We start from the raw sequence: 18,382 nt of genomic DNA on the forward strand, positions 1-18,382 counted from the left end.
AGTGTGTTAGTTATTTCCCTTTCAGCAGATAAAGATAGACGAATGAGTGAGTTTAATTTATCTTGGTGGAGAGACGTTCTTCTGGCGTTTTTAATTAGTTCTAATTTTGAATTTGTTTTATACCCGCATTTTGACAAGAGCTGAGCGCTCGCAAAAACGGAAAACCCGTTATATTTCTATAATCAATGCTAACTTAATCATAACAATAAAGTACTTTTGACCAACTTTATCTTAAAACTTAATACCTAGCTTATTTTATCGATTAGAGAATAATCATCAATTCCATTACGATACGTGAATAACCAAACTATACGTAAGCAAATAATACCATAAAATTTCACAGTGCCACTTTAATAATTAAATATCAACAGAGGCCTGGGGCTACAGCCCCTAAATTAGGCTCTGTTTATCACCTATTTATTCCATACATTTTATTTAAAAAGTCACGAACTATGATAATTTCAAATGATATTTGTCTTACATTATTCATATTATATTATTAAATTATTATTATTTAAATAAATTATATCGACTGTTTTAACTAAAAATGAAAATTTTTCAAAACTGATAAATTCAGTCTTGCACTCTTGTACCTTATGCATACTAAGGGTATTTCGATAACATGCTAACGATTTTCTAATTTTTAATAATATTGAATTTATTAAGAGGTTTCAACTATCGAAACTTGATGCTAAGTGTAGATAATGCATATTATCTAATTGGACATAAGTGTATGATATTGAACATCGTTAAAACAGGTAAATTTTTATTTGCAATAATTGTTTAAAAAATAATGCACTGCCATTTAAAACGATATATATTTATATGACTAAATATAAATCATAGACTTGGGTTGCCAGGCGCAGCAAATTATGATACCTATGGTTCGCTACAGTCGACAATTTATTTTGGATTTAGTGGGTCGATTTAAAAAACTACATACATAAAGTAAATAATTTTCAAAAATATTGTACTCAAACTAAATTAAAACATGAATGTTCAATGTAGTTGATTAATCAAATGAAAAATTATAAAATTATTTATCAATCGAAGAGTTTAGATTTTATACTGAAGACTGAAGAGTGACGATCATATTCACAAAATGCACAACATACAAAACCTTGTACCTACATGATTATATTTATTACAGGTACAACCCGCATTAATATGTAGTATAAACAGTTAATACTCACATAAATTAATAAGCAATTTTATTTATACCTCTATATTTTATAAAAAATTAAAACTATTAACTAAGCCTAATAATTTTAATCTATCATAAATTCATAATATACGAGTACCTACTTACATTGTTTTTAGCTATTGCACCTTTTGCCAGTTTTATCTATGTTATGATGATATAAATAAGTGGGTTGCTTAGTGCTTATTGTTCTGTCAAACTGATTAAATAATATGCGTGTTACAAATGCTACAATAGAATAAAATTCCTGCGAAATCTATGATTTAAGCCCTTTACACGAAAAGTCGAAAATCATACTAGCAAAATATTGTACTGAATAATCAATAAATTATATAAATATCATATGATTTAATGGTAAATTATACAAATATCATATGATTTAATGGTAAATTATATAAATATCATATGATTTAATGGTAAATTGTATTATACACCTGTCTATACCATTAAAAATTATTAATGTATTTTATACAGTTTAAACGTAATTATTAATCACTAATCTGACATTTGGTTAGAAAACTTAGGTACAAATTATAAGTACCTATCCTTGCTTCAAGTTAAATAAATCAAATGTATATTATTTTTAATCAAAACCTGGAAAGTCAAACAATAAAAGAATGGCAACTGCGTATTATATTATTATAGGTAGATATCAAATAAATATAAAAAATGTTTCAATTTTCTATTTTAAAAAAGTAGAAAAATGTAATTTTTGGTTGGTAATTTTGTAGAGTGGAGAAGATCAATTTTTTTTTTTTAAACGATATTTAAATGAAAAATAATATTTACGTAGAAGTTGGATATTAACTTAGTACCAAATTGGATAGGTATTTGGATATATGGCCGCGGGGTCGCGGAAGTAATGCGTAAGCAGTTCCCACGGCGTCATCGATTAAAAACTTGAAAAAAAAAGGTATTTAGATTTATAAATATATATATATATATATTAACTTATAATATTTGTAGCTGTAAATATATTTTTACAATAAGCACAAATTATGTTTGTAAGGTTAGGTTTATAAAATAAAATAAATTAGCTACATATAAAAAAAATACTGAGGACTTGAGTGAACAAACCATCTAATGATGAACCTTCGTGTAATTGGATATTTAAACAAAAAATAACTATTTTAGTTATTTTGTTAATTTAAACAATTTTATTCGTAAAGATTTCAAATGTTTGCCATATTGTTGGTAAATTATTATTTATTATATTATACACAATCAAATTTTCAAAATATTTCTATTAATATTAAATTATTTATATATTTATACCATTCAACGATTTCGGGTCCGTTGATATAAATTATTATAACATTTTACTATAGGCGTAAATTTGGCTTTGTAGAAAGGGGGGGCTAAAATTATAAACATAACAAAGGCCATAAACCTGCAAATGGTTTCATCCTTTATACCCCATGTATTTATATTTTGCGCTAATTGCTTAACATTTATATACTGCATTTATACTTAAAAATTATTTATTTTACAAATAAATCATACAAATTTTGATTTAATTATTAAAAAAAGTAAAATTTTCTTTATATTAATTTTTAACTTAACATATTTATGTTTATCTGTATTTTTTTTTTTAAATAGTATCTTTATTAATATTTTTTGTCTTGCATTTTTCTAGACACAAAATAGACACCTGATTGAATCTATATTTTTGTATAAACCTTCGTAATGATATTTTTATCTAACACATAGCAGAGAAGCTTATCTCTTACACACGGAGAAATTAACTGATAATTTTAAAGCCATTTTATACCCAATTTTGGTAAACATTTTCTTGTAAAAAAAACTTTAAGTTATCAGACATTAGCGTTTAATTCTTTTGAAGTACCATATGCCTGAATTATATATAGTTTTTAGCAACGCCCGTTTCAATTTTCAATGAATTATTAAAAATATTTAAAAAATATTTCATTAAAAACTATGAAATACGAAATTAAGCATTAATAATACACGGCTCACATGAAATATTATTGTTATATTTACTTTATAATAATTGCTTTGTTTTTACTCTTCATTAATGACCTTTTTCAATTATTTAAAAATCTCATAAATATATTACTTTACAGAGATGATGTTAAACTTTACTATATAATTAATATTAATGCAAACTCTGCAGAACTTTTTGCAGAAGAACCGTTTTTTGCGAGGTACGTAAAATCAATTATCTACCTCTAAATAATATTAAATGTAAGATTATTTCCTTTACTCTCTCCAAAAATCAAATTATTTTTTATGTATAAAATCAACAATAATGATTTAAATAGAGTTTATATCATGAATGATTTTACCATTTAGGTATTCATTTTGAACATGATTTGTCATTTAAAATTAATCATAAGATAATATTTAATAAATTATTTAAAAAGCTTGATTTCATTAATAGAAATACTCAATATTTCAATAATTTATGTTACATAAAAACTTATTTTGTTCTCTTGTACCTATCTTCTTCGTTATAAATAGGCTCATTGATTTGGTCACAACATTTATCAACGTTATCAATAATCTCCAAGTTGTTTAATACAAATTTTTAAAGAGAGTAGAATTTATCACTAGTTTACCTAATCTAGAGAAGCTTATAATATTGTTAACAGTTCCTAGATTTCTTGTTCCTTAGAAGTCAATAATTGATAGATGTAATATTGATTATCCATATTTATTGGCACAATTATGTATTCACGTTCCTTTATCTCTTTTAGAAGTAAATAATTATTTGCTATCCCATACTTTTTGAAAAAAATTTGCTGCTGATTCATCTTTTTCTTGTACTTTAAACATACCAATCTAATTAATAAAATATCCTTTTTGTTAGATTTTTTTATCAAATCATGACAGTTTTAAATTCAGTGTTTTGCTAATTTTAAGAAATAGTGAACTATAATTCAATTATTTTGTATTTTTCATATATTATGTGTTATTGTTAAAATATTATCTGTAATTATTTAAATTCTTTAATTGAATATTCACATTTATTTATATTATGAAGGATCTTGGTCCGTCAAATTACTTATAAATAAAAATAAATAATAATCAATAAAGTAAATACCTACTTAGTTTAAAATTTAATTTAAAAATGTTCTACAAATTTTGTCGTTTCTAGACTCTCAAACGAGAATCATTTATTCATATTTTAAATTATACAATCCAATAAGAAAAATAATCGTACCATATGAAATAGTATTCATTACTTTCCTCTAATTCCTCAGGGGTCTTGTACTGAGGCATTGAACACCTTGTAGTTGTACCTATTTAAAATAAAATTTGATAGACTGTATTAATATATTATATTGTTGTAACCTTTTTATTTTATAACCTTTATTACAATTTTTAAAGAAAACAGCATACATTATTTAATGCGTATATTATTTACTGTACCAGTATTAGGTATACTATACATTTATACATGCCTATCGGCTATCTTTCTAAGAAATTACAACATATTAAATTGCATTATTTTCTGTGGTACAAAATCTAAAATTTGTTGAAAAAATTTCTAATTTTTAGGAGAGCTAAGACCCCTCCTAAGCATTCTCAATGTACGCTTATACATTTAACTTATAATAAGTTAATATTACAGATGTTGGCTAGTAATAATATTATCTTTAATAATTATTATTTAACGTATTTAAATGTATTGTAGGTATGCTATTTTTTTTTTTTTTTTTTTTTTGGCAAAATTTAGTAATCTATTACATATTATGTATTTATCTATGTCTGTAGAAAAATGAATTACTACATTTATAACAAGATGTTCTTAGAAAGTTAGAAATATATGCTGACTGCCTACGCTCAAAATTGATTTTTTTTAGCTACAATGATTTATCATATTGAAATCAAATTTAACACATCTATTACAGTGACCTATACCTACCTACTCAATGACACAGATAACACACTCGATACTTGGGTAGGTACTATAATATTATACAACAGCAAGTGACTTCCCCGGTCGTTAGTTTGATTTATATATTCTCTGGTTAACAACCTTAAACGATGTTGATCAATTATTAACATTATTAACATAGGTATATTTTGTACACCTATATATACTGCTATAGTGGTTTCGTAGGTATATGTGATGTCCAATGTGATAGAAAATAAAAATGATTTTTAAATTATAATTTATTATATTATATACTTATCTATGTATATTTATTAAGCGTAAATTTTCAATTATTTTTTTTTGTGTTTTTGGGAATTGAATTTTTAAAATAAAAGTTACTCTATTTACATCAAAAACTTAACTACAAAAATAATCTTGGAAAAATTGTCGTTTCAAAAACTATGATAGTTTCTAGGTAGATATTTAAAAAAATAACAAAAAACTTGATTTATTTTTAAATTAGCAATTTTACGCTTAATATTATGGAACAACCGTCACTATTATATGTTATCCCGCTATAAGTATGAAAATAAACCAGACTAACCACCGAGTCATAGGTACCACATAACACATACCTAGTTTTTTGCTGTTTTTTTTTTTATACAAATTTTACACCTGAAAACAGCAAAAAATCCTTAGGATAATATATAAAACTTAATTATAAATAAGTTGATAACTGTACACAATATTAGATATAATATAAATATTCATATTGACAAGAGTTATCCTATTTTTGCTTAGCACAGCAACATTATTATGGTATAATAAAAATAGTGGTATTCATATAAATAGTTCATTAGTTTGATAAATTTTTTCAATTTAAAATAATTTATAATAAATTTAAAAAAAAAATGTGCATCAAATTGATCAAATTGAAAATAAATTCATAATAATATACATAAGTTGTAATTAAAAATGTATTTATGTTGTATAATAAATAAAAACAAATTAATTGAATACTATTTAATATTACTCCTTGGGATGGCAAAAAATGGTTTATGACTCTCAGAATCGAATCAAATTGAATATCGTTCTTTGCATATTATTTTATCAAAAATAAAACATACATTAGGATAAAAATTAAATTAATTACAGCATTGATTAACCTACTTTCTGTAAGCTCATACAGCTTGTGTTGGAGATAGAGAGCTATAATCAGTGTTGAATCCATGTATACTTCAGGGGGAGCATTCGCCTCCTCTGAAATTTCTTTTGTACCCCCTAACAAATACGACTTTCAACAAAGTGTATATATTTATTAAATGCGCAAATGCATAATACTCGTTACAATTATCGCACCTAATGTCTAAATTGTAAATTATAATAACTAATAATAGGTTTAATTCATAAACTAAAATGTAACACCATTCATCAATAAAAAAAAAAAAAGAGAGAGAGATTGTCTGAATTCAACACTGGCTATAATTACTATTAAATATAATAAAAAAGAAAATAATGTCATAGTATAAGTACAAATTAATGTTAAAATTCAATACTACAAAATCGAACAAATCTAAAAACTTAATTTTAAGATTATTAAAAGAGAGAGAAAAAAAATCTTTTTACATAAAATAATCTTACAATAAATAAATTGAATGAATTAGTATAATCAAAAAACATTTGATTTGAATTTCAGAAAAAATAAGGATTCTGACTATATGGCGAAACATGAATTCTGCTTTTTTGTATTACCGAGTATCATGTATGAATCTTTAACCATAATAAAGTTATTATACATCTATAGATATAAAGCTATTAGGCTGGATCTATACAATTCGTTTTCCGTTTTTTACTAATTTAGTGGCGCCGATGTCATCTGACAAATTATACCAAATCATACATTTTATGCATATACATGTACCTAGTTAACCTACAAGTCACTCCAACCCAACAGAGATTCATTAAATTCCGTTGTGTAATTAATTATAAGCAATTTTTCGAATTTTTCTTGAGACATAGATCAAAGTCTGCAGATTTTTACCAATTTCAAGTCCAATATATCTTCACCACCCACCCATTTACTGACATTATTTATGGAATTTGTCACAGTTGGATAGTAGGATCAGCGCCACAGACTCGTTGGTACATCACGATTTCCATCATATTTTATTAAATTATTGTTATAACTACTAATAATTAGTCAGAAGTTAGATAATGTCTATGTCCATTCCTCTTTGAAACTTTTTTTTGCTATATGTAGATACTTAACTGATCAATCTCTTTACATATTTTGTAAAAAACCAGCTATACCTATAGTCACTGCCTCAAAAGATCTATAAAATTGTATGTTTGAATCACATTAAAATATGCAGAGTATGCGGTATAGGCTATATCTAAAGCAAATATACTAAAACATCAATATGCTACGTATTTTTAAATGCAATAGGGAATCAGAGGGAAATATTATTAAATTGATATGTCATATGCATATAGAATATCTATTATTAAAAAACGGAAGTTAGAAGTTATGTATTACATACATGTTAATTGATAGGTTTGTAAAATTTAATTTTACAATAAAAAAAAATTTTATACACAGGCGAGTTTTAATTTAATGTGTGGGTGAGTGGGTAGCTTTAATATTTGCTCCTTTGACTAAAATGTTCGTGATGCCACTGAATGACAGCAATATTCGTTGCGTGTTTCTTCAATGATGCGAGTGATGACGTCTGGTCCGCGGGGAGAGAAACGAATGAAACTATAATAACTAATAATATTATTAGGTGTATAGTCGCTGATCGACGGATTGGGTGGGACGGAGGAAGGGAATTATCGCATAACACCACTGTGCGTCGGTGCGTAAAAAAAATAATTTTTATATTACATAATAACATCGCATGTAACCATCGGGCTGTCCGTCTAAATTTCAACGCGTTTTATTTCAAACGTGAAAAAAAAATGGCGTTCACGTCGCGGCGGACGTGCGCGTTATCACGGCGGTTATCTCTGTCGGGGACCCGCCGTGAGAGCTGATCGGACGGGTAGGCAGGCGGGCGCGAACGGCGGAGAAAACGAGACGGAACGACAAGTAAGTTTCCCTCGGCCCGCAGACGGATGAATCGCCGAAATTAATGTCATTTCATTGGAAACTCTCAAGCCAGACGCGAAAACCGTACGCCGAAAGTGGAAAAAAAAAATATAGGACCGAGAAAACAATATTATTCATAATGACATAATGTTCTTTTTTTTTTTCTATTAATAAGCCTATATTATTATTTTATTGTATTATTGTAAGCCGATGTTGCCGCGAACGGCGGCGAGAAACCGAGAAGGGAAAACAGCTGTTCGGCGTGCGCGCACGGTCGCGGCAGCCTGACCGACCGCCCGTCGGTCCACGTCCCGTCCGACGTCGCGGAACGGTGATAACGAGTTTGGCGGAAAGACGGCTGCGAGGGAGCGAGACGACGGAGGCCCGTTCGAGAGAAACCGCCGCCGCCGCCACCGCGAGAGAGAGAGAAGGCTGCCATAGGCACTGGTTGGGCTCCTCCCACTCCTCCGCAGCTCTTTTGTCACTCTACACTATTACAATATTATACACGCCACACGCGCGCACCAACTACAACACACACACACACACTCGTGTACTTACGGACCAACACGAACACACGTACACACACAAACACACACACACACACGCAAGCACGCACATACGGATACCTCACACGCACACGACGAGGAGACGAGTCGACAAATTATAATCAACACACAATCAACATGGCCGCTATGCGCCTCGCTGGATGGACGACTGGACAATGACCACCGTCTCACGTTTTCCCGTCGCGTCGTCGTCGTCGTCGCCGTCTCCCGTGTCCTGTTGACAGCACCGCTGCGTGTCCGTGATCCGTCTGCCGCCGCCACTCGGCCACTGCTGCTGCTGCTGTTGCTGCTGCTGTCACCGCCACCGCCACCGCCACCGCCGTCACCACCACAATCACTATCACAATCACCACCAGAGCAGCTCCGCACCACGCTTTGGGTGTATTAGATGATCGACGAGCGATGGAACTGAGGGTTGGCAATAAATACCGGCTGGGACGGAAGATCGGTAGCGGTTCGTTCGGCGACATCTACCTCGGTGAGTTCTTCCGTCTTGGTCTGCATCGCTGACACGGACGGCGCAAGCCGCATACATTCTCTGTCTCGTACAGTCGAACCGGTAGTCTTTCCGTCATCTAGAAACCCTTGTCTTGTCTCTCACTATCCTTGTTTCCTGTGGTTGTCTACTGTTGACCGTACTTATCTTGCTACTTGACATAGTCGGTTTGCTCTTTTTGTCAATAGTCTACTGTCTAACACTCCTATCATTAATCCTTAGTGACAAATCGAATTTCATAATTATTTTTCATATTCTGGTCTAGTAGAGCCCATTCACATCCTTTTCTCTATTAAATTCACTGATTTATAATTGTAAATAAGATTTTATGTCCATATGGTTTGTCACTTTTCTTTGTGATAACTATTTTTGATTTCTTGTGATTAAGTTTAGATAATTCTGCGATTCAGGTAAATTTTTGATTGCATGATTTCCTTTTTTTCTTTTGTACTACCTAATTAGTAATAATCAACAAGTTTGATATTGGATTTAATTATCAAAACCTTTTATAAAACAGTATTAAAGTATTTATCCCAATAAAAAGTATGAATTGATTAAGACACTTTTAACATAAACTTTATTGATTTGACAATTTTAGTAAATATTATTGGGTTATTGTGTAAGTATCTGTACCTATTAACTAACAGTTAAAAAGTTTAATGTTAAATATGCCATTAATTATTTTAAAGATGATTTAATTTAATTTCCTATGATATTAAAGTGATCTTTTATACTAATAATATTATTCTAATATTGTTTAGAAAATAATTTATTACATTAATAATTATAAATAAAAAACAAAACAATCATTCTATTTATTATGAAAAAATTAATAAAAAATAGAAGTTAAAAAAAATGTAGAATAATATCTGCTTAATGTTTATCTTTTGTTTTTGTTATATAGTAAAATCTAAAACTCTTAATAAATAATCAAATTTTATTAGATTAGTATACTAATTTATTATCACTTTTTTTATAGAACACTGTCTTGTTAAAAAAATATTTGATTTAGATAATTTGACACCTGTAATAATTATAACAAAATAATTTTTGCAAAAATTTAAATGTCTAGTTAATTTTAAATTAAAATAAAAGTTTGAAGATGAGTATTATGATAATGAAAATGCATTTTTGGTTTATATAATAAAAACATAATGTTTACAATCACTTATAATTGATCATTAATAATTATTTAGGTTGGTAACTTAAATATATTTTAGCAAAACATTTTTTTATCACTTATGCCTAACTTGTTAACAAAATATAGTATTAAACTTAAAATAAAATTATTTACATATACATGTATACTACATATTTGATTAACTTATCACAACTATTTTGGATTTTTTTTTTTTTTTTGTAGGTACAAATATTTCTACAGGAGAAGAAGTAGCCATTAAATTAGAATGTATAAAAACGCGGCACCCCCAATTGCACATAGAGTCCAAAATTTACAAAATGCTTTCAAGAGCACGTAAGTACAACATTAATTTTTTGACAATTTTAGTGTATTGTTATCTTTAATTTATATTTTTATTTTAGCTGGTATACCTATAATAAAATGGTGTGGTTCCGAAGGAGATTACAATGTCATGGTAATGGAATTACTAGGTCCGTCTTTAGAGGATCTTTTCAATTTTTGTTCCAGAAGATTTTCAATAAAAACTGTGCTACTATTAGCTGACCAATTGGTAATTATTTTATTAATGAGATTAATCTTTTATTTTTTATACTATTAATAGATACATTGACTTCAATAACATATTTTATAACAATTATAATAGTAAATCTTCAATCAATTTTTGCCATTCTAATATGTTTTTTCTTTTATTGATTTTTTGTCTATGATTTTAAACGTCATTATTGGCCATTAAATATGCAACCAATTTTTATGTATTAAAAGTTTCAACCATAATAATTTTTTTGCAATTTAAATATTATATACTCTCATTTCTGATACTTTTTTTTTAAAGTTTTTATCTTTGTATCTAATCTAGCTTAAATATAAAATAGTATTGTTTATTAATGAAAAGCATCTATAAATATTTAAATTTAAAAAAAAAAGTTACATTTATATCTTGACATAAAAATTGCTACTACTTTTCCTTAAACATTATTTATTTGGTAATATTTATATTTAAAAATAAATATTAATGTCTAATAATTGTATTTTCATTTTTTAGCTGGATAGAATAGAGTATATACATAGTAAAAACTTCATACACAGGGATATCAAGCCAGATAATTTTCTTATGGGCTTGGGTAAACGCGGCAATTTGGTATATATTATAGATTTTGGTCTTGCAAAGAAATATTGTGACAGCCGAACCAATGAACATATAATGTATCGAGAGAACAAAAATCTTACTGGAACTGCTCGATATGCTTCCATAAATACCCATTTAGGAATAGGTAATTTATATATGATTAGGTGAGTTATATTTTTATTAATATTTACTTAATCTTAATATCTAGAACAAAGTCGAAGAGATGATCTAGAGTCTCTTGGTTATGTATTAATGTACTTCAATCGTGGTTCTTTGCCATGGCAAGGTTTGAAAGCAGTTACTAAACGACAAAAATATGAGCGTATCAGTGAAAAAAAAATTGTAACTTCTTTTGAAGATTTATGCAAAGGATATCCAAGTAAAATAAACAAAAATTTCTTTGTGATAAAACCCTAATTAATCATAAATTATTATTTTAGATGAATTTTTAACATATTTGCTATATTGCCGTGCTTTGAGATTCACAGAAAAACCAGATTTTACTTATTTAAGGCAATTATTTAGGCAATTGTTCCATCGTCAAGGGTTTACATACGACTATATTTTCGATTGGAATATGTTAAAATTTGTGAGTATACTTTTTTTTTTTTCATATAATATAGGTATATTCTATTATAGATGTGTCTATATGGAGTTACCTAATAGCGAACATGAAGATTATAATATTATTGAGTTATACTCGTGAATAGAACAATTCCTACTGTGCTTATTTAGGACTCCATAAGAAGATTATTATACCTGCACGTGTTATATTCGATTTTCTTACACATGATTTAGTAAATTTTAAGTTATAAAAATCTGTTTTATTCTATTATTATAATATAAGTTTGAAATTATTTGTTATCAAATTTTAAAAGATAATATATTATCCAGGGTCTCGTTTAGAATTTTTTTTTTTTATTTATATTTTAATTTTAAAATTCTCATCAATTACTTTAAAGTTAGAATATCAAAAAGTATATGTATAGCCCTAGAAGATAATATTCTTACTTTATATTTGTTAATAGTTCATTTCACTCTATTATTATAAATAACAAAAGTATAATGGGTTATTCTGAATGTAAAATGTAGTGTAGTATGTGTTAGTAATGTGAAGATAGAACATCATTTTATAATATTTAATTTTAACATACATAAGGTTAACTTCTTTTATTTCAGTAATAATATGTTTGATTGTTAATATTATTTCAGGGAGCAAATGGTGCTCGGTATAGTGGATCAGATGATCAAAAAAATGCCTCGCATCAAGATAGTAGACGTGCAATGCAAGATAGTAGCTCTCCTTCTACTAACGTTCAACCACTAAATAGTCGCGCTCAAGCTGATCAGAGTGGGATAAAGAATTTTTTATCCAAAGTTCCTCTGGTACCAATGGATAATTGTTCAGGTAAAAAAAATAAAAATAATAATATTCTATTGATACATTATTATAACATGATGTATTTAATTAAATAACAATAAAGTAATGACTACTAAACTAACTAATATACTAATATTATTGATTTTGATTATATTAGGCGGTGCTGTTATTCAACCACTACCAACAAGATTACGTTACAGTGCTGATCCTGGTTCAGCGCGGCCAGTAAGAACTCAAACTCGAAGCTCAGCAATGGCAACATCTGAATCACCGTCTGTTACTCAACCTTTGCAAACCAAGTCAGTATCTGTGACCAGACGCAATCGCCATCAAACTTAATTCTAACAAATCCCAAAAATGTTTTTCTCATAACACCATCTAACATGATATTTTTTCCCCAACTACCATTTTCTAAACGAAACATTAATTTTTCATTTTTTTACACTAAAATTAAATAAAAAATTTTATACACTAAAATAATATATATTAACTGTGCTGGTTTTTGATAACAGCATTCTTTGTTGCATTTATTTTCACAATTTTGCACCCAAAATTGGAATTTACATTAGAGCTGTTTATTTTAATTTTTGGCATAAGTTTCTATACTTAAGATATTTTAATAATTATCAGAAATGTTTAAGCAATAGGAGAGCGTTTCTCTTGTGACTCAATTTGAATTTATTTTTCCGGTGTGCTTGTGTACATGTAGAATTATCCATTACCAATGCATGCTTCACATTACTAAAATGATTGTATTAACAATAATGTTTATGGCTAAAACTTTCAAATATTCTTGTAAAATATATTAATATTACTACTTTAACTCTTATGTAGTTTTGGTGGGAGTATGTAGTCATTAAAATGTTTGAATTAAATCTCAGCTCTACAATATTCTTCTTTTCTTCTTTTTCTTTTTTTTTTAAATTGTTGACTTGAACTTATGGTGGTTTTGTACATAACTTAATTATGTATCATATAGCTAATAACTATTTAAAATATGATACTCTTTGTAAAATTTTAAAGGAGTTTTGCAAAATTGATTTTAACTTAATTTTAGAAATATATGTATTATTGATTTTTACTTTTTTTAACATGTGTTGCTGCCCATAGCTTTCATGTCCTACCTTACACATATTAATACTTCAAAGTCGAGAATTTATGTAAGAACTTTTCTTTTCTTTGTTTTGGAAGCGTCTCCGGTTCAATGATACCACCTGCGTGAGCCCCAATATGGGTCAAAGCACCGGATAGAACGCCAATCATGCACCAGCATAAATAAACTATTGCGTTTGAAATTATGTAAATAGCCTAGCCTATTTTTTTTTTTATTTTTTTTATTTTATTATTATTTTTAGTTATTTTTGGTTAAGATATACTTAAGTATTTTTTATGTAATTCAAATAAAATAAAAATTCATTAATTACAATTTAACAAACATTTTAGAAAAAAGTTCAAAAGAAAAATTATTAGAAAAAAATTAATTTTTAATCCCAAAAATAATATGGGCAATATAAAAATATTTCAATAATGTTCTAAACTTTTACAAAAAAAAAATATATGTATAATCATAGTATATTTTATAGTTATGGGCTTGGATTCATTTCTATAGATATGTACTATAGAAACAAATAATATATGTTTTATTTAAATGTAAATCTTTGTACCCCTCATTAATTTTTATAATAAAATAGAAAATTATTAATATTAATAATTAAATATTTTAAGTTTTTTTGCTGTTTTATTATTTAATTTTATGGATTAAAATCTTTTTATTGATGCCCTTTAAATTATAATTTGTTTCTATTAGCACTCAAATAATTGCAAAATTTAGCTACAATCATTCTCCATTGTTACATTTAACTAATTATGGGATTTGATTTGGATAGGATTCATTCAATGGAATTTCTTTATGCTATATTTAATTTTTTGCTTTGCTTAGTTCTACATTTATTTTTAGCATACCTCAGCTGTGTTGTTTATGAATGAATTTTATCTTACAAAGCAACTGTAAGTCCCTTTATTATAAAAGAAAAAAATAGTTCTTGAACAATATATTATATATATATATATATATATATATATATATATTTTTTTTTTTTTTTTTCAAAAAACTAATAATTTAATGTCTTATCTTGTCTATTAACAAATTATATCAAACTCTGTAGGAAATTAATTACATTGTATTTCTATTAATATGAAAGTTTTTACTACAAATAATACAATACCAATATGTCAGTATTAAATGTCTTTCAATATTAAATCTTTTATCGACTGATAGTTTTTGTTAGTTACATATAATTGTAAAATGGACCAATTAAATGTATCATTTATTGAAACCAAGAGTATCTTTTTAATTGGATATAATTATTGTATAAATCAATGACCGAAATCTATGATTATATTCTTGATTACTTATTGCATTATTAAATGTATAAATTTCATCAAACAATACAAATAAGTGATCTATAATAAAATAGTTCTTTATAGACAATAATCCACATCCTCCACCTCGTTCATTTGAAATTTAAAATGTGAAGTATTTAATTTTTTCAATAACAATCAAGATTCAAGGTCTAAAATCTATTTGTTCCATGCTTTTTAAAAATGACGAATTTATTATTTATTTATATCTTAAATTGAAAAAAAATAATTCTCGTTATATTAAATCTACATAAACTGAAGGCGTACCATATGATTTTAAACATCAGTTGGCCTTATGCTCTGGTTATTAACTGCGCTGATTTACATGATACAGTTTTTAATATTAATTGTGCTTTGGCGTATTGTATTATTTTAACTTTGGCTATTTGACTTCTTAAATGCCAGTACCTATCCAGTTTTGGTCTTCAGGGAATACTCGGTACACTGAACATAAAAAAAAAAAATATATAAATATATTAATGATTTTATGTTTGACTTGTAATTTGTATAGGTAATAATAATGCTTTCCGTGATATTCTCGTTGAATTTATATACCCGTTATGGTTATATATGCATTTTTGTTTTTTTTTTTTTTTATGTGGGAACTATTGGTGTCTATATAGTAGTTTATTCCGTCAATTTTTTTTTTTTTATCTCAACATGTATCTAGTAGATGGCGGAGATGTACCTATTATCATTGTCGGCAAATTTTACAACTTAATAATTGATTGAATTAAAATGTTAGTCAATTATATTTTAAAATGTGTACATTGTCAGTATACGAAACAATAAGATCATCGTACTCTAAGACATTGTATCAGGCCACTCGACTAGTTTGTATGGCATAACCACAACTTTTTTATTTAAACCATTAAAAAACCTTTGTGATGTTGAAATGTTTAAACGATCAATCTTTGTATAATATTTAATATGACATTTTAGTTATTTTTATATACCTATTACATTTTTGGACAGTTTGATTAGATTTACAGTGTCAGAAACAATTAGAAAACTCATCACATTATTTAATTATTAAGTTTATACTAGAATTCTAATGAATAAAAAAAAACATATATGTTGCATTTTTTTTTTCTATTGTAAACAATTAATTTTTCCAAATTTCTATGTATAATTTTTTAATTAATATTTAATTGTAATGTAATACTGAGGTTTGTTGGTTAAGTTCTCATTTGCCAGATTTGTTTTGTAATATAAAATACAAATTATACTGTCATTTTGTAATATAAACTTGTCTATATAATACATAATAATATGTTTATTGTTTTATTTTTTTTTCCTGAAATAATTATTTGAGTTTTAAATTTCAAAAGCTTGACCTATTTTCCAATATTGTATTACACAATAACAAAGGTACCAACTGGAAGTTTTTCTTCCTGATTTTTATATCCGTTTACTCTGCGGAAATTGTCCTCGAAGTATACGTGTTGTATAATACGTTTAGATTTATGTTCGAGTATTAATTTTGCGGAGTGATTTCCATTGATCCGTCAACACAGAAACACACGCGTTTTCATGAAAAAAACCGACTTTAAAGAATTGGAGTGATGAATGTATTAAGCAAAAAAAAAAAAAAATGATTCAACATTATTAATAAGACTTTTTCTTTCTCGATGCCTATAGAGATTCTGTGACACTTCCATAGTTCCACCTTCCACGCGCATATTATAAATATTGTTGCATTCTATGATATCATCATCTGCTATTCAGGTTATTTCAACAAGAAAAATAAGTAACGGTTACGATTTGTGCGGGTGTGCACGAATTCATTCGTCGTGTAAAATAATTTATAATAAAACGTATAAATTATAATTTATATTAATACGCTTCGTTATATAAAAATACATTACAGAAAGACAAAAAAAAAAAAAATGTGATAAATTCAGAATTTCTTTAATGCGTAATATTTGTTTATTTGAACGCTTTATCGTGCATACGAGTTTATTAATCCGTCGGTGTACCTAAATAACTATTGTTAAATTACGTTACCAAATTCTGTTGATATTAGTGTAATTTTAGCACATAGACTCACAGTTTTATACAGGTAATTGGTAAGTACAATTGTCAATTATTACCCAAACACAAGAACTTCGCGCCAATATGCGACCTGCGAGGTTGTAGAAGTATGTAGACCTTTCAATCGTCTTGCAGACTTGTTTGTAATTTGTTGTAATGAGTTTAAATTTGGCGTAAATCACATAAGAGCTTATACCTTTAGTGAACTACTGTTTTCACGTTTGGAGTTAAAGTAATGGTTAATTTTGTAGCTCAAAATAAATAAAAAAAATAATTTTTTTGTTTCATACAAATACGAGTATAATATCTAAGTAGATATAGTTAGTTATTATTTTATTTATGTTTAAGTACCCATTTAATGACAAACGATTTCATTACATTAGCGACACAAACTTTGCTTTAGAAGTCAATTTTATAAATAATATCCATATGTATGTTATTTTTATGTACATTGTTTATTATACACTGCTTTCACATGCGTAGCCAGTTTGAAAAATAGCCCCCTAAAATTCAGACGAAGACCTCCACGAGTCGGTATACGTGTCTACCCCTAGGAAGGCTACAGCTTCTTCGAAAAATCTTGCCACCCTACGCGTATGACTACATTAGTGCATTACCGTAAAATACACCGACATTAATTAATATAATGATAAATATTATTAGCTCAAAGTACTCACAACATCCGCGATTTGCAAATGTATAAATACTTTATTTATTTTATATTAGGTTAGGTACACCTAATATAAAAGTTTATTCATAATTCAGTTTTTTTTTTTTTTTTGTAACTAAGACAGAAAACGTCTTATTGCAGAATAAAATAGGTATCAGACTTGGTATCATACTGTACAACATTAAGATATGTACGTACCAACTCGAGCACAAGCAATTATTCGATCAATATACGTCCTCAGGGTCGGATTAACAGGTGTAAAAGAAGCTTTAGGGTGGTACCTTTCACGTATAATCGTATAGTATTTTTTTATGCCTATGAGCAATGGCGTAACTAGAATTTTAGGTGCTCGTGGCATAAAACCTTCTGCGAAGCACCTAACATTTTTAAAATAAACAAAATATAATTCTTTAC

At 27.4% G+C, this 18,382-nt stretch overlaps 1 protein-coding gene across 3 annotated transcripts; it reads left to right on the plus strand.

The window, feature by feature from the left end:
- Positions 1–8,513: 8,513 nt before the first annotated feature.
- On the plus strand, positions 8,514–14,188 carry LOC112601317 (casein kinase I-like). Of its 3 annotated transcripts, none has more exons than XM_025348861.1 (9): positions 8,514–9,177; positions 10,559–10,669; positions 10,738–10,886; positions 11,379–11,607; positions 11,671–11,841; positions 11,903–12,051; positions 12,675–12,870; positions 13,001–13,142; positions 13,954–14,188. In XM_025348861.1, exons 1-9 carry the CDS (start codon positions 9,102–9,104, stop codon positions 13,979–13,981), a joined length of 1,251 nt encoding a protein of 416 aa, XP_025204646.1. In that variant the 5' UTR covers positions 8,514–9,101; the 3' UTR covers positions 13,982–14,188. The 3 variants fall into 3 exon arrangements, with proteins under 3 accessions (XP_025204646.1, XP_025204644.1, XP_025204645.1); XM_025348860.1 differs by having other exon boundaries at positions 8,517–9,177; positions 14,035–14,188; XM_025348859.1 differs by lacking the exon at positions 13,954–14,188 and having other exon boundaries at positions 13,001–13,881.
- Positions 14,189–18,382: the final 4,194 nt, after the last annotated feature.

Source organism: Melanaphis sacchari, unplaced genomic scaffold (assembly GCF_002803265.2).
Source record: "Melanaphis sacchari strain LSU unplaced genomic scaffold, SCAv2.0 Contig77_pilon_pilon, whole genome shotgun sequence".
Taxonomy (NCBI): Eukaryota; Metazoa; Arthropoda; class Insecta; order Hemiptera; family Aphididae; genus Melanaphis; species Melanaphis sacchari.